The sequence below is a fragment of the Meriones unguiculatus genome, chromosome 8 (assembly GCF_030254825.1).
Source record: "Meriones unguiculatus strain TT.TT164.6M chromosome 8, Bangor_MerUng_6.1, whole genome shotgun sequence".
NCBI lineage: Eukaryota > Metazoa > Chordata > Mammalia > Rodentia > Muridae > Meriones > Meriones unguiculatus.
Window position 1 is genome coordinate 93,301,200 of NC_083356.1, and position 24,236 is coordinate 93,325,435.

The 24,236-nt window shown below is 42.5% G+C and overlaps 1 protein-coding gene and 1 long non-coding RNA gene across 2 annotated transcripts in view; one reads left to right on the top strand and one right to left on the bottom strand.

Moving 5' to 3' along the window:
* Stam2 (signal transducing adaptor molecule 2) overlaps positions 1-17,592 on the bottom strand; it is a 42,552-nt gene extending 24,960 nt beyond the window's left edge. Inside the window, exon 1 of the mRNA XM_021654767.2 lies at positions 17,364-17,592. Coding sequence (XP_021510442.1) covers positions 17,364-17,403 — 40 coding nt within the window. The 5' untranslated portion in view covers positions 17,404-17,592. The remainder of the gene's footprint in view (positions 1-17,363) is intronic.
* A 148-nt stretch (positions 17,593-17,740) lies between these two features.
* LOC132655902 (uncharacterized) lies at positions 17,741-20,636 on the top strand. Its single transcript, XR_009593851.1, has 3 exons — positions 17,741-17,838; positions 18,660-18,710; positions 20,375-20,636. It is a non-coding gene; the product is annotated as an uncharacterized LOC132655902 (long non-coding RNA).
* Positions 20,637-24,236: the final 3,600 nt, after the last annotated feature.

Here is a 24,236-nt window from a genome sequence, read left to right on the forward strand (position 1 = left end):
AACTAAATGTTCTCAGATATATTAGTAAAATGTCTTCTAAAATGAATTATCAGAATTCCCGCCAATCTTATTTTGGAACAAATTGTTATTTCTAGCACATCAAACAGTATCGAAGGCCTGTGGTAACTATCAGTATCGTTCCATGAATAAAAGAATGATGTACTAGATGCACTCCTATATGCTAGTGCAATGACTACAATGTATTGCACAGCTGCAGACGAGAACAAAGTCTCAAAGAGCCTTAAAAATAATGCTCAACATGGCCCTCCTGAAAGATCAGGGTAGCCTGAGTTTTACTGCTGAGCAAACACTCAGGCACTTAAGATGGAGCTTCAACAGCAACACCATGTGGCAACAAAAGGCAACAGGCAGAGTGCTGGGGCATCAGGGCTCAGACTGCTTACTCAAGAACGACAGGTGGGAAAAACAAGGCCCTAGAGGGCTTCAAAGAACCTCTCATATTTAGAGCTTTATCCTCCGGGTCCGAATAATAAACCACATATATTATGAAGGCTTTGTGCTTATCCTTCCTTAGCCTGTGACAGTTTTACCCATCTATGCAATGACAGAACCTACTACCTTTTCTTTTTATAATACATTATGCCATAAAATTTGTACTTGAAACTTAATATTCACTCAATCTATTCTCTTTTGTATGTATATTATTTTTTCTTACCTATAAGCCTGAAGACTTATATGTACATTCAAATATATATCTGAGTCTTGTTTAGTATATAGTATAAGCCAGGAATAGAAAAATACTTTCACAAAATTTGTTAAGCAGTTCCAACATTTAAGAATCTGTTCTGGGACTGTCTCTGACATGAACTGATTGGCCTGCTCTTTAATGACCTCCACCTGAGGGGGGGTGCAGCCTTACCAGGCCACAGAGGAAGACAATGCAGCCACTCCTGATGAGACCTGATAGACTAGGATCAGAAGGAAGGGGAAGAAGACCCCTTCAGTGGACTTGGGGAGAGGCATGGGTGAATAGGGAGGGAGAGTAGGGTTGGGAGGGGAGGATGGAGGAAGCTACAGGTGGGATACAAAGTGAATAAACTGTAATTAATAAAAATAAAAATGCTAAAAAAAAAAAACCCAAACAAACAAGGAAATCATGAAATTTGTAGGCAAATGGTGGGAACTAGAAAAGATCATCCTAAGTGAAGTATCCCAGAAGCAGAAAGACACACATAGTATATACTCACTTATAAGTGGCTATTTGACATATAATATATGATAATCATACTAAAATCTGTACACCTAAAGAAGCTAAGCAAGGAGGACCCTGGGTAAGATGTTCAATCCTCATTCAGAAAGACAAATGGGATAGATATCAGAAGAGGGAGAAAACAGGGAACAGGACAGGAGCCTACCACAGAGGGCCTCTGAAAGACTCTACCCATCAGGGTATCAAAACAGATGCTGAGACTCATAGCCAAACTTTGGGCAGAGTACAGGGAATCTTATGAAAAAAGGGGAAGATGAAAGACCTTGAGGGAATAGGAGCTCCACAAAGAGAGCAACAGAACCAAAATATCTGGGCACAAAGGTCTTTCTGAGACTGATGCTCCAATCAAGGCCCATTCATGGGGATTACCTAAAACCCCTGCAACAGATGTAGCCCATGGTAGCTCAGTGTCCAAGGGGGTACCCTAGTAAGGGCAACAGGGGCTGTCTCTGACATGAATTCAGTGGCTGGCTCTTGGAATACCTCCAGAGGTGGGGTAGCCTTACCAGGCCACAGAGGAAGACAATGCAGCCAGTCCTGATGAGACCTGATAGGCTAGAGTCAGAGGGAAAGGTAGGAGGACCTCCCTTATCAGTGGACTGGGGGAGGGGCACAGGAGGAAAAGAGGGAGAGGGAAAGGGATTAGGAGAAGATGAGGGAGGGGGATACAGCTGGGATACAAAGTGAATAAATTGTAATAAATAAAAACATACATTAGTTTGTGTAATAAATACATTATGTTTGTGTAATAAATAAAAACATACATTATGTTTGTTCGTGAACTGGGCAGAACAATAGATGCTGCTCTTGCAAAGGACCTGGGTTTGATTCCCAGCACCCACATACTGGCTCATTTGTAACCTTAATTTCAGGGGAGCCAACAGGCACACATGGTGCACATACACGCCTGTGAACAAAATGTTTAAACACGCAACATAAATAAATGAAAACTTTAGAAAAAAAAATCAGTCCTTTTTCGGGCTAAGCATGTTGGTTCACACCTTTAATCCCAGGAGGCAGAGGCAGGAGCATATCTGAGCTCAAGGCTAGCCTGCTCTCAGCCTGGATGGAGAAACCCTGCAAACACGGCTCAATCTATGTATTTATCAGTTCTAATCTTGGACCATCTAACTAGTTCTGCTAGAACACAACTTTTCATGACTATTTTTTAAGTTTTGGTTATGTAATACAAAGAGGTACAAAAGCTATTCTGATATCTCCCAAAGTCTACCAATAATACAAAAATACAGAAAGAAAATATCCTTTGCTTGATTTGAATCCCATGGAAAATAGAAGTATTGTGATTTGTATATTCAATCAAGCTAGTTTACTCTGTATAAATATAGGACTCAATTATTCTTTTAAAAATGTATAAAATGTAAAGAGTTTATAATAGCCTGCCAAAATAGACTTCATTTTTCAAGAACAGTTAAATTATGTACTTAGGAATATTTTAAACTCCTAGAAAATTTTAAATATTATAATTAAGAAACCTTTCTTTTACAGCATGTCACTCTGTCCAGTGCTGGAGCTACATCTTATATTATCCAGTGTCAGATGCACGCAGGGGAGAGGCCTCAAAGAGCCCGCCTGGGGCCTAAATGCTAAACTTCCAGAGTTTGGTGGGTGTAAGTCATAACATTTCATCAGCAGGTTTTGATTACTGTATATAGAGAACCTCAAATATACCATAAAAGAATTCAGAAAGACTCTGACAATATTCTAAGAAGCACTCTTTCAATACCTACAAGGGACAAAGAGTCTCCTTGACACAATCCATTATGCTCACAGCAAGGCTTTGAAAAGCATCCAAATCTACCCATAAAACTTTTAATACAACAGGCTGTATCAGTAATAGAGCATGCACTATATAAAACCAGACCTTTACAAGAAATAGTTAAAGCTCCTCCTCCTGTTTGCAAATAAGAACTTGTGACTGGTCTTCGTGACAGGACAAAGTATCTGGCATCAATTTGCTACTCTATCAAAAACAGCTCTAACTAAGTAAGATAGAATGTATGAGACTTCTGTGGGAAATGAGTAATAGGCTGGGCAATTCTGAGGTCTTAGAAGACTGAAAAATGTGGAGCAAGCCTCGTGATGGCCCCAACTTTCTGCTCGGAAATGCTAATCCAAGACTAGCCCAAGTGGAGAAATCAAGAGCCAAGGCACCAAAAGACAAGACTTCTGGGACTTCTGGGCACAGGTTCTGGGGAAGGGCTGAGCTGGGCATAGGTAAGGCGAAGCGCCATGAATTCAGCTGAGATCTAGCAAAGGTTATACAGTGCAGGGAGTCGTCCTGCCATTTAAAGCTGAATGCCTGTGTCACTCCCATGAGTGAGATGTGGAAGCCCTAAAGCTAGGATGGCAGGATCTGAGGTGGGGCCACTAACGAAGTTAAATGAAGTCACAAGGACAAAGACCTGACAAGGTTAGTGTCCTTTTAAGAATAAAGTCACTCAGGAACAAGAAAATAACTGTCTGCAACCCAAGGAGAGCTATCACCACACGAACCCTACCGAACCCTACCGGCACTTTGATCTTGGACTTCTAGTCCCCAGAACTGAGAAAATAATTTCTGCTGTATCAGTCACCCAGACTATGGTGTTTTGTTGTGACAGCCCACACAGATTAACAAACAGTGAAGAGAACACTTCATTCATTCAGTTAGAAGCCCCAAAAGGTCACATCTTAAAATAATCCTTTAAAATATAAACTTCAAAATCAAAATTATGACCAAGGTAACAACACGGTCCATTAATATAACCTCCTGATAAAACAAAGAGTAAATACACATCTGGCATAATAAAAAAGTACCAGATCCATTATGATTACTCCACATATACAACTAAAGTCAGTAAAAGATGTCAGCACAATCCAAAGAAGTAGCTATTACACATATTTCTAAGAACTGAAAGCAAAGATGGTCACAATAAAAGAGTGGCTAGCATGTGTTTAACAGAAGCCAGGAACTATAAAAAGGGAACTGCTTAACTAAAAAGTAAAGTCTATCAGCTGAAAAACTCAGTAAGGGCCAGGGATATAGCTCCTTTCCGTCTGAAACTGGACTAGACTGTCATAATTTACACTGCTTTCGGCACCACTGTCTTCCATGCTCCTACTAGTATGGCCCATTAGACCCCACTTATAGCATTCAACTACTTTTCTAGTTCAAAGTCCCTAAGTCCACATTCCTCCAACAAGCAGCATGGTCAGGACTATCACAGTAATACCCCAGTCATGAGCACTAACTTCTGTCTTGGTCACTGTCCTACTGCTGCAAAAAGACATCATGATCAAGGCAATGCTTATGAAAGAAAGTACTTAACTGGGGGCTTACAGTTTCAGAGGGTTAGTCCATTATCATGTTGGCGGGAAGCATGGCAGAGAGCAGGTAGGAACTGGAGCAGTACTGAGAGCTACATCCTGATCCATAGGCAGAGCAGGGTGGGGCTGGAGGTGTGGGGACGCTGGAGGGTGCTGGAATTGTATTCCCAAATCTTAAGGTCCCCAAAGACCACCAGGAACCAGACTACATATGCAAGAGCTTTATCCCAGTTAAGCTCAGTCTCTCCACCACCACCAACGCAGTGGATCAGAGAACCCGAGTAGCTGCAAGACAGGGTTTCCCAGCAGTGACAAGACTGGATGGCATTCTGCAAGGGCAAGCTCGTTACAAAGTGACTGGCTAACTAACATAACAATGAGCAGCTATCTTAGACCTCCCAGGAATGTTAGGTATTTTCTACTACTAGGTGGGCTGCCCAGCACAGATGCCCCATCCTGAGATAAGATACATTCCCATTCTGTGGTTATCCTCAGGCAGTTCCTTAGGTAGGGGATTTTATGACCTTGTTTCTGGAATTGGTGACCTAAGGTCTAGTTCCTGGTGACTTTTGGGGGTGTCAGGCCTGGTTCTCTCAGAATGAACTTTTTTTGGGGGGGTCTTTCAAGACAGGGTTTCACTGTGTAGCCTTGGATGTCCTGGAACCCAATCTGTAGACCAGGCTGGTGGAACTCAGAGATCCACCCGACTCTGTACTCCCAAGTGCTAGGATTAAAGGCATGTGCCACCACCACCTGGCTACTGGTAGGTGGATCTTTGTTTTGTTTTGTTTTGAAATACAGTATTCTCTCTGCATGTGAGCTAGAGGTCAGAAAAGGACACCAGATCTCATTATAGATGGTATGAGCCACTGTGTGGTTGCTGGGAATTGAACTCAGGACCTTTGGAAGAATAGTCAGTGCTCTTAACCTCTGAGCTATCTCTCTAGCCCACTAGGTGGACTTTTGAAAACACAAAAACCACCCAAAGCATAGAGGGATTTTAATTCTGAGCACGGCTGCTCTGGCAAAATATCACATCGAAAGACCTTCTAAGTCTGTGTGATGTGTGATCCAGCTAGAATATAGATATGCCTTTAGTCCCAGGAGACTGAGGCAAGCAGATCTCTGAGTCTGCCTGGTATAAAGCAAGTTTATGGTAAAGAAAAGCTTAGGTCCTGTTAGTATTTTGGAACACAACCTGCTCCTGTGTTACCCAGCAACCTATGATGTCATCATGTGTCACCAGCCAGGTGGCCACACCTGGAAGGCGTGGTTACCTTGCCCCTTAAAGGGCTAACCCTGACACGTGGTCTCTCTCTTACACTCTTACTCTCTCTTACTTTCTCCTTTTCTCTCTCTTACACTCTTTCTCCTACACTCTTACTTTCCCCCTCGTACACTCTTTATTTCTTAATTCTCTCTCTTACCGTCTTACTTTCTGTCTCTGTCTCTCTCTTGGGGCGCCCCATCCCCTTCCCTTTTCTCTCTCTCTCTTTCCATGTCCTGCCCCCCTTCCCTCCTAATAAATCTCTTGCAGAGAATATCGGTTGACTCCTGCTTCTTCTTAATTTTTAACAGGTCCAAGTGTGGTGGTACACGCCATTAGTCCCAAACAATGAATGTAAAGATAGTTTATAGAAGGAAGCACCTTCTGTAGGAAGTAATGTCTAATTGAGTGGCAGAAAAGGTGACAAATCAGAGAAAGATTTGACAGAATAGGAAATGCCCTATTCTCACAAGAAAAGGGAAAGGGAAGCTACTTAAGGGGCAGGAGACAGTTTTTACTGGGAGAGTTTTACAGAGAGGTTGAATGAGAGAACAAGCTAAACACAAGTGAAGACAGAATGAGCCAGAGAATGAGAAGGAACCAGAAGATTAGAAAACACTGTTGGAGTTAGTTTGAGGCTAAGCAGAGTAATTCAAAATTAATGAGAGAAATGCCAGATTGAAGTCATCTGGGAGAAGAATTTGAGCCAGATCAGCTAAGTTGAACTAGCAAGTAGTAAGAACAAGGGTGAGCTTATTTAGCAGTAAGTCTCAGAGGCTGAAAACATTCTAGGCCTAGGTTAGATCGTATGGAGGCTAGACGCTTCCAGGACTAGGCCTAGGTTAGCAGATAGAGCCAGTAAGTCTCTAAGACAACAACTGAAATAGGAGAATAAAAGTACTTTTACACCCCAGTGACATACTTTCTCCAACAAGACCAAACATTTCTAATCCTTCTCAAATAGTGCCACTGCCTGATAATTAAGCATTCAACCATATTAGTCTACGGGGAAACTTCTTATTCAAACCACCACACATGGTGACACTCTGTCTCAAAACATCTGAACAACAAAAAAGAAATATTTATCAATATCTTTGGACTTGATCAGAGTAATGTCAGTTCATTACAGTTCTGTTACTGTATACAATAAGATTAGATTAACTCATAAAAAATAGACGCTTATATCTCTCATTCCTGGAGGGTGAGAAATCCAAGCCCAAAGTGCCAGCATGTAGAAAAAACACCTTCTTGTTGCTTCTTTTATGGCAGAAGGTAGGAGGCCAAGAGAGCAAATCCATCCCCATACACCCTTCTAATGTCTTTGAAAATATTTATTTATGTATTTATCTGTATGTATGTGAGATATAGATAGATAGATAGATAGATAGATAGATAGATAGATATAGACAGACAGATAGGAAGGGAGGGAAGGAGGGAGGGAGAGAAAGAAAGAGAGAGATGGACAGACAGAAACAGGAATGACATCCACATGACTGTCAAGTCTGGAATCCCATTGTGCTGAGCAGGTCTCTCCGTTCTTGTTGCTGTGCTGTATACTCCAGCCTGCAGGCCCACGAGCCATAAGCCTTTAAAGAAATTTCTTTTTATTATGTGTGTACACAATTGTATGTGTAGGTGCAAGAACCACAGTGGAAGTCAGAGGTAATTCTGAGAAGTTGGTTTTCTCCATCCACCTTTTTATCAGTTTCAGGGATCAAACTCAGGTTGACAAGCTTGCAAAACAAGCACCTTTACCCATGCAGCCACAGTACCAGCCCATAAGGCCTTTGAAATTATTTTTAAGATACACATTTTATATGTATAAGCATTTTGCCTTCATATATGTATGTGTAACCACCTGTACATTTGGTGTTCATAGAGGCCAGAAGAAGGCAATAGATGCTCTGGAACTGGAATAGAGCAGCTGTGAGCTGCCAAGGTGATGGTGGAAACTGAACCTGGGTGCTCAGGAAAAGTAGTAAGTTCTCTTAATGGCTGAACCATCTCATCAGCTCCAAGACATTCGTTTGTTTGTTTGTTTTAACAAAAACTAGCATTAATTCTTTCAGTCAGTGGAGCGATAATGAGAGAAATACCTTCCCAAGGTCCCAGCCACCTTCCAATGCTGCTACACTGGAGGTTATAATATTAAGGGGCATATTAAACCACAGCAATCTTGGAGAAAAAAATAAGCTTCCTATGTATTAATAAAATAAAATCAATAATTTTATCTTAAAATTCTTAAGAAAAAAGAAAATGCAAATAGTTTCAAAAGCAGAAATAAATTAGGAACTGAAAAACAGATGAGGAGGCTACAACTGATGACTCCACTGAAAATGCACATCCTTTCTCTGCAAACAGTTCACTATAGTTATCTGAAATATAAGAAAAATGTATCTTCCTGATTTATGAAGAAATGATGTGTGCTTATGCTATTGTAATTATTTGTGTTAAGTTTTCAGAATACATAATTTTTTCTCTCTTTTTTTTTATGCGATAGCTGAAGATAACAAACTTCTACCTCCCATGTGCAGAGCTGACAAGCATGTATCACCATGTTTGATTTATATAGTTTGGGGGATCAAACCCAGGGGGGAAACAAAAATCACTCTACCAATTTGAGTTACATCCCTAGCCCTAAACTACACTATTCTTATATAGTTACATTTAGGGGCTGGAGCGATAGGACGTGGTTAAGAGTGCTTGCTGCTCTTCCAGAGGACCCATGTTTGTTTCCCAGAACACATCAGTTGACTTACAACAGCACATGACTACAGTTCCTGGGGAACAGACAGCTCTTCCAGCCGCTGTAAGCATACACTCGCCTGAACTACAGACGCATGCACACACACAGAATTAAAACATATTTTTAAAACTACATTAAAAACAAAACTGTGTACTGTGCATACATTCAAAAATGAATCAGTATTTATAACTGAGTACTGAACAGATAACAATTTGTGATGGCCTTCCAGAATTCTGTATGCATTAAATTATCCATTTCTCAGCCAAAAAACATCTCCATGGAGAAACTGAGACACAGAAAAGCAACTAGCCCAGGTTATGCAGTGAAACATTTCCGTCTGGTGGTGTGGCCTGGAATGTAACACCAGTGGACAGCTCCAGTGTGTGTTTGAGACAGGGTCACTCTCCAACCCCAGCTGTCCAGGAACTCGCTATGGAGAAGAGCCACCTGCCTCTGCCTCCCAAGTACTGGATTAAAGGTGCACACCACCATGCCTGGCTCTGAAGCACTATTATTAAAATGACTTCTGCATACAATTTTTGTTCAAAACTGCCAAACAAGTTCTTCAAAAGTGAGTTTAAAATTTTTCTACATATAAACATCCTAAAAATGCTGGATAGGACAAATCCTACAAACAGAGAATTGAGCCAAGTACCACAATTAACTCCACTTAATACTCACACTGAAATACAGTATTCTTGACTTGACGCTGGGTTGGAGATGACTCAGTAGGTAAAGTCATGCAACACACACCCACACACACACACACCGAAATTCAGATATGTAGTAACCACATATAATGCTGGGTGCTGGGAAAGTACAGCCAGGAAGATTCCTGCAGCTTGCTGGCCAGGCAGCATTGCCTAATCTGAGCTCCACGTTCAGTAAGAACCTTAAAACTCCGGGTGGAGAGCAACTGAGGAAGCCACCTGATTGACTTCTGGCTTCCACACTCATGCTCAGGCATGGAGGAGCCCAAGTGTAGCTCACACTGCAAGGGGTCTTGCTCTGCTGGGTCTTCCTTTTGTTTGTCACGTCGCTACCTCTCTTTCTCTCTCTTTTCTTTTTAGACAAGTTCTCATTACAAAAGCCTGGCTGACCTGGAACTCACTTAGCCTTTAAATTCAAAAGATCCATCTACCTCTGCCACCTGAGGCCTTACACTAAATGCATCCATTTTCTACCACGCCCAGGGACCTCCAACATTGTTTTTCCACTAAGAATAAGGAGTGTGACAGATAAAAGAAACAGCAGGGGAAATCAAAATCACTTGCTTGCCTTTTACTACTTTAAACCACTTATCAAAGGACAAAGACAAAAAGGAATCCAGAGGCAGATCTCATATTCCTGAAAAGTCAGTCATTTGGGCAATTCTGTCAAAATGCCCTCTGTAAAACTCTTAGGTGAGGGCCCTGGAAAACAAACACACCCATTTCCACATCCAGCACTTAGGAGGCAGGAACAGCAAGAGTTTAAGGCTAGCCTCAACTACTGACACCCTATCTTAAGAAACCAAATAAATGAGGAAAGGAAGGCGGTTCAGTTGGTAAACACTTGCAATGCAAGCATAAGTAAACGAGTCCCCAGCATCCACATAAAAGCCAAGTGCATCACAGTGTGTCTGTGACCCCACGGCTGTCGAGGCGGAGGAGAAGGGGGCTTCCTAACCAGCCAGTTTAGCCTAATCAATGCATTTTACATACAGTGAGATTCAATGTCAAACAATAAAGTGGCAGGACAGTTGACGTTACCTAACATTGACCAACAGCTTCCAAACACATGTGCAAACACGTGTGAGCACACACATATACACAAAATAAGCAAAAATATAATTAACTTCAAGGATAAATATGACCACAATGAGATGATACTTGAACAGCTAAAATAACAAAAATCACACCATTGGGCAATAATAAATTTGACATGAAATTGATATTAATGAGCTTAAATCAAGTAAATGGTCACTTCAGAATATCAATACAATAAACTCTGGGCGGTTGTGGCGCATGCCTTTAATCCCAGCGCTCAAGAGGCCAAGGCAGGAGGACCTCTGGGAGTTTGAGGCCAGCCTGGTCTTGAACAGATTAACTATTAGGCAGTATTTCAGAGCTAATAAAATTAGAACTTAAAAAAAAAGTCAGGGCTGAAGAGAGATAAAGACCTGGGTTCAGATCCCCAGTGCGCACATAAAAAATTCAGGTGTGGCCACATGTGTACCTGGAATGCTGGGGCAGAGGGACAGGAGGATCACTGGGCCTTGTTGGCCACCAGCCAGTTCCCATGGAGAGCATCTCAAGGGAATAAGTAATAGAGAAGGACACCTCATGCCTCTACCTGAGCATGAGCACATACACGTGGGCACACACCCTACATTGCATATTCATGAGCTCATTCTCACCCCCACCCTACCCCACCGCTGACTCCGCTTCAAGTGCTCAACTGTTACTAGTATTTCTAATACTCTGAATTTTATGAGTTAACACATCTCAGGACATATGAAGGTTTTTAAAAGAAGCTTCTCCATTTAAGAATAAACCATCCCTTTTAGTGCCGATCAAGCAAACTTCTGAGTCCCTACAAACTTCGTCTGCAAATGAAAATAAATAAAGGAGTGCTTCATTCAGGACCAAGGGAGCACATGAGCTTTCATAACTGGGTTACGGCAGTGGGAGAGAGTGAGCTCCGGAAGACAAAAAGCAAGCTTGAAGGAAACAATAACATGATAAAGATTTGGAAAGTTCTGTCATGCTCAGTCTTCACTTCAAAATTTTCACATTTATATGTACTTATTTGGGTGGGGGCATGCATGTGCAACAATAAGTTTGTGCTTGTCGGAGGACAATTTCAGGGAGTTGGTTCTCTTTTTTCTTTTTTATATTAATCACAGGTTATTTACTTGGTTCTCTCTTTTCACCACATGGGTTCGAGGAATGCAACTCAGGTCATCAGGCTTGGTGGCAAACACCTTTACCAGCTGAGCCACCTCACTGATCCTGTAGTCTCCTTATCAGTATAATTTTTGGAGGGGACACATCATCTTGTTGTATTTTGGCCTGGGCTAACCCTGAACTCCTGGGTTAACTGCTTGAGTACTGGGTCTACCGTATGTGCCACAATGTAAATTCACTAACATTTAAGCATTATACTGGAAGCTGAAGTGGCACCCATCTATAATCCTAGAAGCCAGGAAAATAGGCCCAGGCAACAATGCAAGACCTTGTCTCACGATAAACAAAAACTGTATTAAACATGCCAAGCACAGTGGAACAGGCCTATAATCTTAGCTATTGGGGAAGCTTAGGCAAGAAGATAATTTGAGGCTGGTCTAAGCAACATGGTGAGCACTGCCTCAAAACACCTCCTGCTGCTGCTTCCGGCTCCCCACAATGCTGAGCATTTTTGGCACTGACCTATTGTTCCAGCACTCAGGAAGTTAAGAAAGGAAGATCACTTGGCCCTGGAATTGAAAGCTAGCCTAGGCTAAATAAAACACAGTGAGATGCTATGTCATAACACTGAATTAAGGAGAGAGCATAAGAGAACTTTAAAAACCTTCATCAGCACTGCTTCCTTCAAGCCTTTCAGTTTTGTTCGGCAGTACTGTACATCAAACACAGGATGGGACTATGTTACGCAAGCAACATCTACCGAGTCATAATCCCAGTCCCATGCCATCATAAGTATCACAGCAGTAAACACCCTGCGTTGCATCAACACTCGGTCCCAACTAGAACTACCTTACAGGAGACTCCATTTTCATCACCCCTCTACTGCAAATCAAATGAAGGCTTTCTGAAACTAACAGTGCTAGCTGAACGGTCTCTACACTAAAGACCTGTTCCCACAGGATGATGGACACAGATGGCACAGCGACACACAGGTACTTGTTCTTTAAGCACTGGAAGTTACAAGTCCATTAAGAAAATGTTATGAGCACTTTAGCAAGACGGGAGCAGTATTTACAATGCCCAGAAGAGCTGAAGATGCCAGTAGGCAATGTAAACTCAGTCTTAAAACAGAAATGCTGAATAGGGTGTAGCAGTGCAGACTTGTAATCCCAGCACTTGGGAAGGAGCAAGAGACAGGAAGATTGCAAGTTCAAGGCCACCCTCAAGTTCCAAGCTAGTCTGGGCTATACAACAAGATCCGAACTCCAAACAACAAAACATGGGGGCTGGAAAGATGGCTTGGTGTTCAAGGCCATGTGTTATGCTTGCAGAAGAGGGAGTGTAGTTCCCAGCACCGCATGGCAGTTCACAACCATCCATCATTCCAGCTTCAGGGGATTCAATGTTCCCTTCTGATCTTCACAGGCACCCTGTACACAAGTGGTACACAGACATGCATGCAGGCAAACATTCATACAAATAAAATAAACCAAAAAATATGTAAACCAACAAAAATAAAGGCTAAGGGAAAAGACTATAAAGACAATACCAAATGTCTTTGTTTTCTAGAACAATACTTGTTTTAGCAAGAAGAGGGTTTGACAATATTGGTTAATACTGTGATTATTTTAGGAAAGGAATTGTTGGCTAAATTACATTCAAAATCTTTGTTATTCAGGGCTGGGGAGATGCTCAGAGGTTAAGAGTGTACACTACCAGGCTGGGCACAGTGGCACATGCCTTTAACCCCAGCATTCAGGAGGCAGAGGCAGGAGGATTTTGGTGAGTATACGGACATTGTAGTCTACATAGTGAGTTCCAGGACAGCCAGAGCTACACAGTGAAACCGTATCTCAAAAAATTAGGAGGACTAGAGTTCAGTTCCCAGCACCCAGGAGGACAAGTGCCTCACAACTACTTGTAATACAGCTCCAAAAGGTGACCCAAGGCCCTCTTCCTGCCTCTGTGAGCACATAAACTCAAATGTGCATATACACACAGAGAGACACAAAAACACATAATTAGAAACTGGATAGGCATGATGGTGACTGTAATCCTAGCACTGGAAAATCTGATATAGGTATGTCACAAGTTCAAGACCAGCCAGGGTCATGAGGGCAGCCTGGCTACTCAATAATAATAATAATAATAATAATAAGAAGAAGAAGAAGAAGAAGAAGAAGAAGAAGAAGAAAGAAGAAGAAAGAAGAAGAAGAAGAAGAAGAAGAAAGAAGAAGAAGAAGAAGAAGCAGCAGCAGCAGCAGCAGCAGCATTAGTAACTGCTGCCTCCTGCTTACCTGGGAGGGTAAGGCAGGAGAAGTTTTAGAAGAGAGTCACCATCTCTTTAAACAGTTGTCAGATTTAGGAACAACAAGCAACCAAGGAAAGAGGACAGGGGTATAGCAGAGTGGTAGAGCGCTTGTCTGCAATATGAGACTGTTAGATTCAAAGCAGAAAGAAAAAGACAGAAGGAAAGACGGCAACCAAGGAGGGCAAAATAATAAGAAATAAAGAAAAAGGGAAATAAACCTTTAAGTTTTATTTTGATGTGCCAAACAGCTGGAACTATCAGTTGTCCGTTAGCCAAGGTTTGATATCTATACCACACACCTGCAAATTCTATTCTTAAGGAGAAAAAGAATGCCTCTAAAGGTCTTATTTGTTTGTTTTACAGACAGATCTTCACTATGTCGTTGGTAACATACTTCCTATATAGACCATGCTAGCCTCAAACTTGAAGTGATCTTCTAGCCTCTGCCTCCCATGGACAAGCATGACAGGCAGGCACTACATGTCTGTCTTAAGGTCTTTATTTAAAGGAAAAAGCCCGACACTACTACTATAGCCTGACCCCTTGTAGGAGACCTTCATTTCACACTCTTGCCTTACTTTTAAACTATAAGCATGCCCATACGTAAGAGTACATAAAAGTGTGGTATATTCATACAGTAGCATCTCATATAGACAACACATCAACACGAATAATATCTTAAAAAAATGCCTATGACAAGAGCTGCAGACAAAAAAAAATATTACTCTTATGAAGCTGAAAAGCACACAAAAATATAAGTTGTATATGAAAGTCCTCTACTCCTGCATCTTTAGAATATTTTCTTCCCTGTATTTGCCCTTTTCCTTTCCTATTTGGCTAGACTTGGCTTTCTGCTGCAGGATTTTTATTCTTCTTGTTTTGTTTGCAGTCCGGGTCCAGCTTTAGCCTCGTGACAACCATCCTGCTGGGGTAGGTGTGGACACCTACTTGACCTTTTCTCCTGCCCCCATTCAGTGGGGATTCATGCTTCTACCTGTACTTCTGGACCCCTCTGCCAATCTGCTGACCTTTGCACTGTCCTTGCACAACCTGAACTTCATCCCTTCGACTGCACATAGACCAAGCATTAGCCTTCTGTCTCAGCTCTTTGGAATGAGGGGAAAACAAGATCTTCCTAGGAATGTGAGAAGGTGAACTGAAATGCCTTCACAGTTCTTGCTTGTCAGAAGTTACAAGGGACTCAACTTCATTTCTGCCTCTGGTAAGTGGTGAAAAAGGGTAGAGGTCTATGTGGCCATGCCAGTATCTTCTTTTAACAACAGCCATCCAGCCTCCCATCATGTGTAGTTTCTCCTTGGAAATGCTCCAGTTTGTGCCCTATTGTTCATAGTATAAGATGCGGCTGTTTCCTGCTGAAGAAATGTTGTCAGGACAAGGAGGCAGGGAAAGAACAATGGTGACCTTTACCCTGGGAATTGCCTACATGACTTTGTTGCTTGTCTTGCCTTCAGAGACAGCAACTTTTAGGCAAAAGGGAAGCTATATACCATCTTAAGTATTCCTCATATTTAACACACTGCACTGATCACATTACTGTACAAATATCTACTTGAGGATGTATCCTTCCTTAGACTTGAGTGTCTTGTGATCAAGAACTCATTATGTTTATTATTTTCTACTGCTGTAGAGCGTAATACAATGCCTGATACACAGTAATCATCCCATGCATTTTTGTTGAACAAAGAGTGAACAAAAGTTAACACACATACACACAGTAATAAAAAATAATGCTGAAAAAAGGACAAAAACATTGCTATAAGATGCAAGTCAGCTAATGACTTGCTTTGCATTATTTAACTCTTTTACATTAAGGGTTTTTTTTTGGTTTTGTTTCTGTTTTTTAGTTTTTTTGTTTTTTCAAGATAGGGTTTCTCTTGTAGTCTTGGCTGTCCTGGACTCGCTTTGTAGACGAGGCTGGCCTTGAACTCAGAACTCACAGAGATCCACATGCTTCTGCCTCCCAAGTGTTGAGATTAAAGGTATGTGCCACCACACCTGCCTGGCTAACATTAAGAGTTCTTAAGGCACTCACAGTGGTGCACTCGGGCAAGCAGAGGCAGCAGGATTTCTGAATTCAAGGCTAGCCTGGTCTACAGAGCGAGTTCCAGGACAGCCAGGGCTACACAGAGAAAACCTGCCTGGGGAAAAACAACAACAACAACAACAAAAAACTAAACAAGAAAAGGAAAGGCATTCACAGGTTTGACATTTTAAATAATCTGCCTTGGGGTGGAGAGATGGCTCAGTTAAGAGCACTCCCTGACTGGGTGCAGCCCAGCGCTCGGGGAGGCAGAGGCAGGCAGACCTTTGTGCCTGGTCTACAAATCAAGTCCAAGACAGCCAAGGCTAAACAGAGAAACCCTGTCCCCCCCCCAAAAAAAAGGGGGGGAGCACTTCCTGATCTTCCCAGCACCCACATAGTGGCTCACAACTGTCTCTAACTCCAGTTCCAGATGATCTGACACTGTCTTCTGGCCTCAAGCACAGCACACAAAGGACAAACATAACATGCTGGCAAAACACTCAACATATATAAATAACAAAATAATAAAGGAAAACACAAAATAACCTCTTCTTCAATTTTGCTTTTTCTGACTCATTTCATTACAGCAAAATGAAAGCTTTTATAGTAACAGAATAATTATAGCTCTGAAGCCTCGTGGAGGCTCAGGCCTGGAATCCCAGAATCCTAGACACTAAGACAGAGGTTTTTCAATTCAATAAAAGTTAAGTGCAATGTCTCACATAGGTAATGTTACAAAAGAACTATAGTTATTCCTTTACAGGGAGGGAGGCTCAACACGCTTCCTATAGAATTAGACTCCACTTGACCTGAACATGATTTAGGGATTTATAACAAAGAAATCTGAATTAAGTGGTGGCTCACTGCTAAACTATAAAGCATTTTCGTTTGACTAAAAATATATAAGTCCTGAAAACCTCGTTAAGAACCAGTTAATGCTACAAAAATGCTGCTAGCCAGCTAGCTTTTTCTGTTAACAGTATACTTAGGATGTACTCCATCCGCCTATTTCTCATTCTGAAAGAGCAGCGTTACCAGACTAAAATTTTGAGTCCGACAAATATCAGTTGTTTTGGGCTACTTAGAGATTCCGGGAGTTTTCTTTCTCGTTCTTTGAGACTGATCTCACAGCACCTTCAAAACAGTCAACAAATACTGAAACTACAACCATCGAGACTTAGGTGTGTGCATACGGAAGCGATGTGAACTAAACCTGGTTTAAGTCTGGATCTCCAGTTCGGGACTGCCCTAGACTTCAGGGTGACTACAGCACCTTCTTCCAAGGGGAAGGGTGTTAACCAGCTCTGGAGAAAGCAGGAAGTTTGTATCAACAACTTAATCCTCCATCGAACCTGGCTTTTCCCCAACTCCTGCTCTGAGCGACGGGAGCAGGCCGGCTCGGTACCCCAATTTCGGGCAGGCAGGAGGTGGCGGGGCCAGACCCCCGCGGTCGAGAGCGGTGCCGCCCCTTCGCTCTCCTCGGGGTTTCCAGGCACCAGGGCCGCCGCCCACTTTCCCCTGGACAGAGGACGCCGGGCGCCGCACTCACCCACATCTTGCTCGAACGGGTTGGCAGTGAACAGAGGCATCGCGCCGGCACCCGAGGTCGAATCGCGACAGCCCGGCGGGGCTCCGACTGCTCCCGCTGGCCGACCGCCGCGGCTTCCTAGACGGCTGACCGAGCCGTGCCTTCACTTCCGCCGCCGCCTGCCCCGCGCGCGCCTGCGCGCTCCGTGCCGGGCCGCGCTCCCCTGCAGCCGGGCCCCACGGGCCGCGCGACGCATGGCCGAGCGCGAGCACCCTACAGTGCCCTCCCCGTGTCCTGAGGACGTGACAGCCCCCGGTCCGACGCCTGCTCGGGCACGGCGTCCGCCGCGGTCACCTCTCCTCAGCGAGGACCCCGGCGAGCCACGGAGCCGGGGGGCGGGGGGAGGTCCTTCGAGGCCGGAAGTTGTCGCGGCTGGAGACGCCGGAGGCCCGGGAGCTTGCTGCGCCCCGGACGTGCGGCCGGGTTTACGGCCTCGGTACGTCGTTCCCTCCGCCCCCCCCCCCCCCCAGGCTGCGACAGCCACTTCTTCCTCACCCCAGCATTTCCTGGGCCTCAGGTCAGGTCTCGGCCCCTGGAACCCTGCTCGTGCCCCGCTTCGTAGTTGCTATGGAAACGAAGGCGCTAGCCTATAGGAGGCGTTGAGACTCTGTCGATTGCCGCCGCCTAGGTTGCCGATGCTCCTTCGGTTAACCCAAGCCGAAATAGTCACCGGGCTAAGCGATTGCAGACTCTTTGCTTCTTATCTCTCTTGAGTGAAAACACAGTTTGGACCACAGAATACAAAGATGAGTGACGGGGCTGGAGAGATGACTCAGCAATCAAGTGCGCTTGCTGCTTTTGCAAAGTTCGGTGGGAGGTGGAGGTAAAGCCAAATTCCAGGGAGCCTGACACCCTCTTCTGGCATCCGTAGGCATTTACAGCCACCTGCACAAAACACTTGCAATTAAAAATCTTCTGCCGGGCGTTGTAGCCCACGCCATTAATCCCAGCACTTGGGAGGCAGAGGCAGGCGGATACATCTTCGAAGATTATTTCGAAGACGAGTGAAGTACACTTTTACTTTTGACTTTCTCCGGCTTTATAGTGAAAAAACATTTATAATGATTCGGTTATTTAGAAGAGTCATAAACTCGGGTTCCCACATGCTCCAGCCAGGCATTTAAATGAGTGTAAGTGTGCAAACACCCTTCCTGCAACACATGCGTGAACTTCTCCCCCATCCCCCCGCTTCATATGGTGTTCATATCATCCGTCTCTAAGGTACAATTAATTGTGGTATCTTTCTTTATTCATTAGAATATAAATCCCATGAGTTTTGTTCACTGCTGTGAACCCAGAATCTAGAAGGTAGGTGCTCAATAAATATTTTTAGGTTGTAGCTCTGGATTTTTATTTTAAAAAACAACAACAAAACACACATCTAAAGCTGGCCCAAGCCCGAAGAGTGATGTTCAGTTCCCAGAAGCCTTTACTTTATGCAGTAGCTTGAGCACACACACCCCCACCAGCACACATCATAAGCACACATAAAAATATTTTCTTTTAATTTAGAAGATTTTTAGGGCTGGGCATGGTGATACAGACAGGTGGACTTATATAGTGAGTTCCAGGCTAGACAGGCCTGCACAGTGAGATCCTATCTCAAGTAAATTAATTAATTAAATGTTTTAAAACTGAAACTGACAGCTACTAGTAAATTTCAGCCATTTGTTGCAGTATGAGTCCTAGGACTCCCAGTTTTTCAGGGATTTTTAAATTATGAGAATTATTTCAACATTTAATGATTTACATATGGATTCTTGTTTCTGTTTTGAGATAGGATCTTCTGTAGCCTAGGCTGATCTCAAACTCACTGTGTAGCATAGGATTACCCTGCACATCTACATTTTAAACAAGCAAAAATTATTTTCCAACTTGTAAGTAATCTGGAATGGCGAACACATTATCTGCCACAAAGTTAGGTTCACAAATGAGATGGGAACATGTGAGTTAATGGACTAGTTTTTTTTTTTTGAAGATTTATTTATTTATTATGTATATAGTATTCTGCCTGAATATATGTGTGTGAGCCAGAAGAGGCACCAAATCTCATTGTAGAAGGTTGTGAGCCACCATGTGGTTGCCGGGAATTGAACTCAGGACCTCTGGAAGAGCAACCAGTGCTCTTAACCTCTGAGCCATCTCTCCAGCCCCCAGGACTAGTTTTTAAAAAGCTTCTTAACCTAGGGTATTCAGGATATGTTTGGACACGTTCTAGGATTAAGGCTCAGTGTTAGAATGGAAAACAAGCTACCTAGAAAGGAGACAGAACCCATATAATTCTAGCATATAAGACACTTGGCATTCATTTAGGAATATTCAGGTAACTTGGGATATCTTGGATTATATTCTGGTATCAATTTGCATATGAGTAAGGAGTCCCAGACAATTGAGGATTCTATCAAAGCACTCAAAAGACCATCCAGGGTAATTTAGAAGTACTTGCATTAAGAGCAAAGGGTTGAGGCTTAGCCTTTGGAAATGCCATTTTAGAGGCTTTCCTGCTCCTGCTGTTTAATGGTGGGCATACTAAAAAATCTGTATTTAACTGCTGGAATATGTACTTAAATCAGCTAGTGAGTTCCCCTGATAACAGTTTCAGTAGTGACAAGGAACAAACCTATGTTAGCAACATCAGGATTCACAGTTTTTGTTCCTTCATCTATGGAAGGAATTGAGCATTTAAAAGACATACCTGAGGTAACCTACAAATTCGGACATGCAAAGTAATTTGACTTCTTCATTTCTCTTAATGCACTCTCTTGAGTACTTACCTCCCTGGTGACAGGAAATATGACCAATTTCAGATGAATCCAGTTTCTATTTTTTTTCGTGGTTGCTTAGATTTATGATCAACAAATCTATGGTACCTTTACCTTAGGCTGCTTACTCATGTATGCATCAGATCCATCTTCAGATATGTTCCGATTCTGCCAGCACACGCTTTTTGAATTCTCCTTATTCCACAACAGGGCCAGTGTTTCCCCAGACACACTGTGACAAGGTTGAGTCTACTTGTGAAGAAACACCGAAGGCAGTGTGCTAGGTCTTGAAAGAGGAAGAAGCATGTTAGAGGACAGCTTTCTCAGGTGTGCCTTCTGCATGGTCTTTCTGCAAATGAGGCCACTGTCTTCTAGCTATGGGAAGTAGATCACTTGTGTTCACAGCATCAAGAGAAATCTGTCAGCTCAAAGTCCTAAATAAAAGTTGTCTATCCAGAGAGCCCCTCCTGAATTTTACAGTCTCATTCCTTCTCCACCAGGAACTGAACTAAATGGGTTTCATCTTACTATATTTAAATACTCACATAGGACTAGTGGCTGGTATGGTAAATCACTGTGAAGAAGAAATGGAAGTGTTTTCTTCTGTATTATTCATGTTTTATCTTCTGTTTTCACTTTCCAAAAACCCATGCTGGCTTGCTTTCCCCCTTACCTCTTCACTTATTACATCTGGAAATGTAAGAACTAATTCACTACATCATCTTTCCTAGAATTCCTCAACTCCCAATCTATATGTCTTCCTCTTACTGATACTATTTTTTTTTTCACCTAGAGTCAGACTTGAACCTCCTAGTGTTATATATTTTCTAAAAACTATCTTGTATATACATTGTAGCTTCCAGGAGCAGAACACAGCCTGTGCGTGCTTTGTACGTTCCAGTGCTGAGAATACTGTGTACTGTTTACTGTGTACTGTGATAGCATGTAGGGGGGGTCCAGCATTGGGAGGTAATTAGACTTCTTAGTTACTTTTCTATTGCCATGATAATACACATGAACAAAGCAACTTATGAAAGGAAGCTTTTAATTTAGAGCTCACAGTCCAAAAGAGAAGTAGATCTCATGACTGTCACGGTGGGGAGCATGGCTGCAGCCAGACGGATGGCACCAGAGCTGTAGCTAGAGCTTATATCTTGATCCTCAAGCAGAGAGCTAATTGGGGATGGCATGGCCTTTTGAAATCACAAAGCCCAACCCTTGTGACAAGCCTCCTAATCCTTCCCAAATGGGGACCAAATATTCAAATGTTTGAGCCTATAGGGGCCACTCTGATTCAAGCTACTACATTAGAACATAAAAGCCCTTGGTAGTGGTATTAGCACATTTATAAGAGGCCTGACTGAATGGCTTGACCTCCTTCCTTTGTCCCTATCTCCCTTCCTCCATCTCTTCCCCCATTTCTTCTTTCTTTGCTATATTGGAGGATATAGCAAAAACTTGCTACTCTGTACCTGGAGGAGAGTCCTTACCACAACCTGATCATCCTGCTACCTCACCCAGGACTTCCAGCCTCTAGAGCTGTTAAAAATTTCTGTTTTTGTTAGTGGCCCAGCCTTTGGCATTTAGTTAGCACAAACAATCCCAGTTTGATGCAGATTCCTTCCTCTTAACTACCAGACCCCATCACTGTTCACCTGAAGTGGGATGAAATGAGAAAAACAGCACAGAGATAGTAAGTTAACACCCCTCCAGTTGCTATTCACTATTTGTTAACATTGTCTACTAATGCCAAATACTAGTGGTAGGGTACCAGTAGGCACAGTATTGGGCAGGGACAGATTAATGGGGTGTGAAAAAATGGTGAAATGACTGCTTTCAAGGAGTTATATTCCAACAGAAAGAATGACATACGCAAGTACTGGAAGAGAATACGTAAGAAGAAAATACACAGGGAATGCCCAGGCATAGTCTCAGCATAGGCCAATGATATTTTGGTATTGACCCATTTAAAACTGGGCACCTTGGAGAATGCCCAAATTCGAGCACTCAAAAGGCTGAAGCAGAAGAATTACAGATTTGAAGTCAGCCTAGGCTACACAGTGAGTCCCTGTCTCGCACAAAAGTAAGTAAATAAATCATGTATGGGCAATGTAGAAGGAAAGAGTAATTTTGGTAATTGGCCTTTATAAAATATAAGCTATGTAAGTAAAAAAAAAATGAACATAAACGATAAAGTAATTGTTAAAAGTTGGCAAACATTAAATTCAGTTAAGTTATATGTGTGCATATGTTCATCTATGCTTTTTTTTTTCTTTATGAGACAGGGTCTTTCTATGTAACCCTGGAATACTCTCTCTGTATACCAGGCTAGCCTGGAACTCAGAAATCTGCATGCGTCATCCTCCCAGGTGCTGGGATCAAATGCATGCACCACCACTGCCTGGCTTATCTGTGCTATAAAGAAATTTGCTGTTAAAGTCCTAAAGACCTCATATAACCGGAATCATAGGAGAGCTGGTTGATTTAATGCAGTAAGTTTTTACTACCAGTCAAATTCAAGAGGGATGAAATGCATAGATGGAATAGCTTAATTTTTACTTCATGGTTTATTTAAAACTGAAGTTTTCCAGAGGACAACTGTAGAAGCAGATGCTGAGACTCAAAGCCAAACTTTGGGTAGAATACAGGGAATCTTATGGAAGGGGGATATAGAAGGACCCAGAGAGGACAGGAGCTCCACAAGGAGACCAACAAAGCCAAAAAAGAAGGCCCAGGGGTCACTGCAAAGACTAACGCATCAACCAAAGACCATGCATAAAAGGACCTAGACTGCCTGCTCAGATGTAGCCTGTAGACAGCCCAGTCTCCATGTGTGTTCCTAGTAAAGGGAGAAGAGACAGTCTCTGACATGAACTCAGTTGCCTGCTCCTTGATCACTTCTCCCTAGTGGGCCAACCTAGCCAGCCCATAGAGGAAGAGGATCCAGACATTCCTGATGGGACCTGCTAGGCTAGGGTCAGACCAGTAGGGGAGGAGGACATTCCCTATCAGTAGACTAGTGGAGGGGCATAGGGGAAAAAGAGGGAGAGAGAGTGGGACGTGGAGGAGATGAGGGAGGGGGCTGCAGCCGGGATATAAAGTGAATAAGTTGTAAAAATTAAAGTTTAAGAAAATAAAGTTTTACTCATCGTCATACACAATCTGCACACTGGAGGCAGCATTGTTCCACCCCAGAATCGGCTTCTCTAGAAAAGAAGCAAACTGTAACAAATTTAAGGGAAGATGTAATTTGGCCAAAATTAAAAACACCCCTTTCTCTATCTACCTTAAGCCAGGTGAATAATACACCATTATAATACGCCAACCTATAATAAATTTCAATAATTTATAGTAAGTAAGAAAAGTAGTTTCTAGTAAGTCACTTAGCTAATGAGTATCAATGAGCTGAGCTATTAAAAAAATTCACATAATCATCTTCATTCCGACTTTTTAGTTTTAATATAAAAATGAGTATTTAGACTCAATTTTGTATGTGAAAGTCAGTAATTGTGATAAAAACTATTATGCTAAGAACTCCATGAAACGGAGGCTGGAGGGATCTCTATCTCACTGGTTAAGAACTTTTGCTACCACTTTTCCGCTGGTTCCAGTATCCATGTTGAATAGTTCACAGCCCCAGATAACTCCAGTTTCAGGAGATCTGGCACCCTCTTCTGAACTCTTTGGGCACCAAGCTCACATGATATATTTGATGCTGTGTTTAGGAAAATACTCTCTCTGTTTTAGAATAATTAGACTCACAAAGACACATTAAAGAAGGAAGACTGAGTCTCTGCAGAACAGTTACTTGGGTGGGACCTCAAAGATGGATGAGAGCCACATCACACAGCACACATTTGAAGATTTAAAAACCATTCTGCAGGAATGTTTAGCCCTCGTTACACAAGCTATAGACTAATTTTCAGTCACACAAATTTTCCCTGCCTAGCTTTGAACCATAATTTTAAATTCAGAATTTAATCAAAATCTGTCAACTATGTCCTTCTATGACATTTTTTCCCAGTCTTTTAAAAGTCTGTGGCTAAACAGTATAGTTTAGTGTTAGAGCATG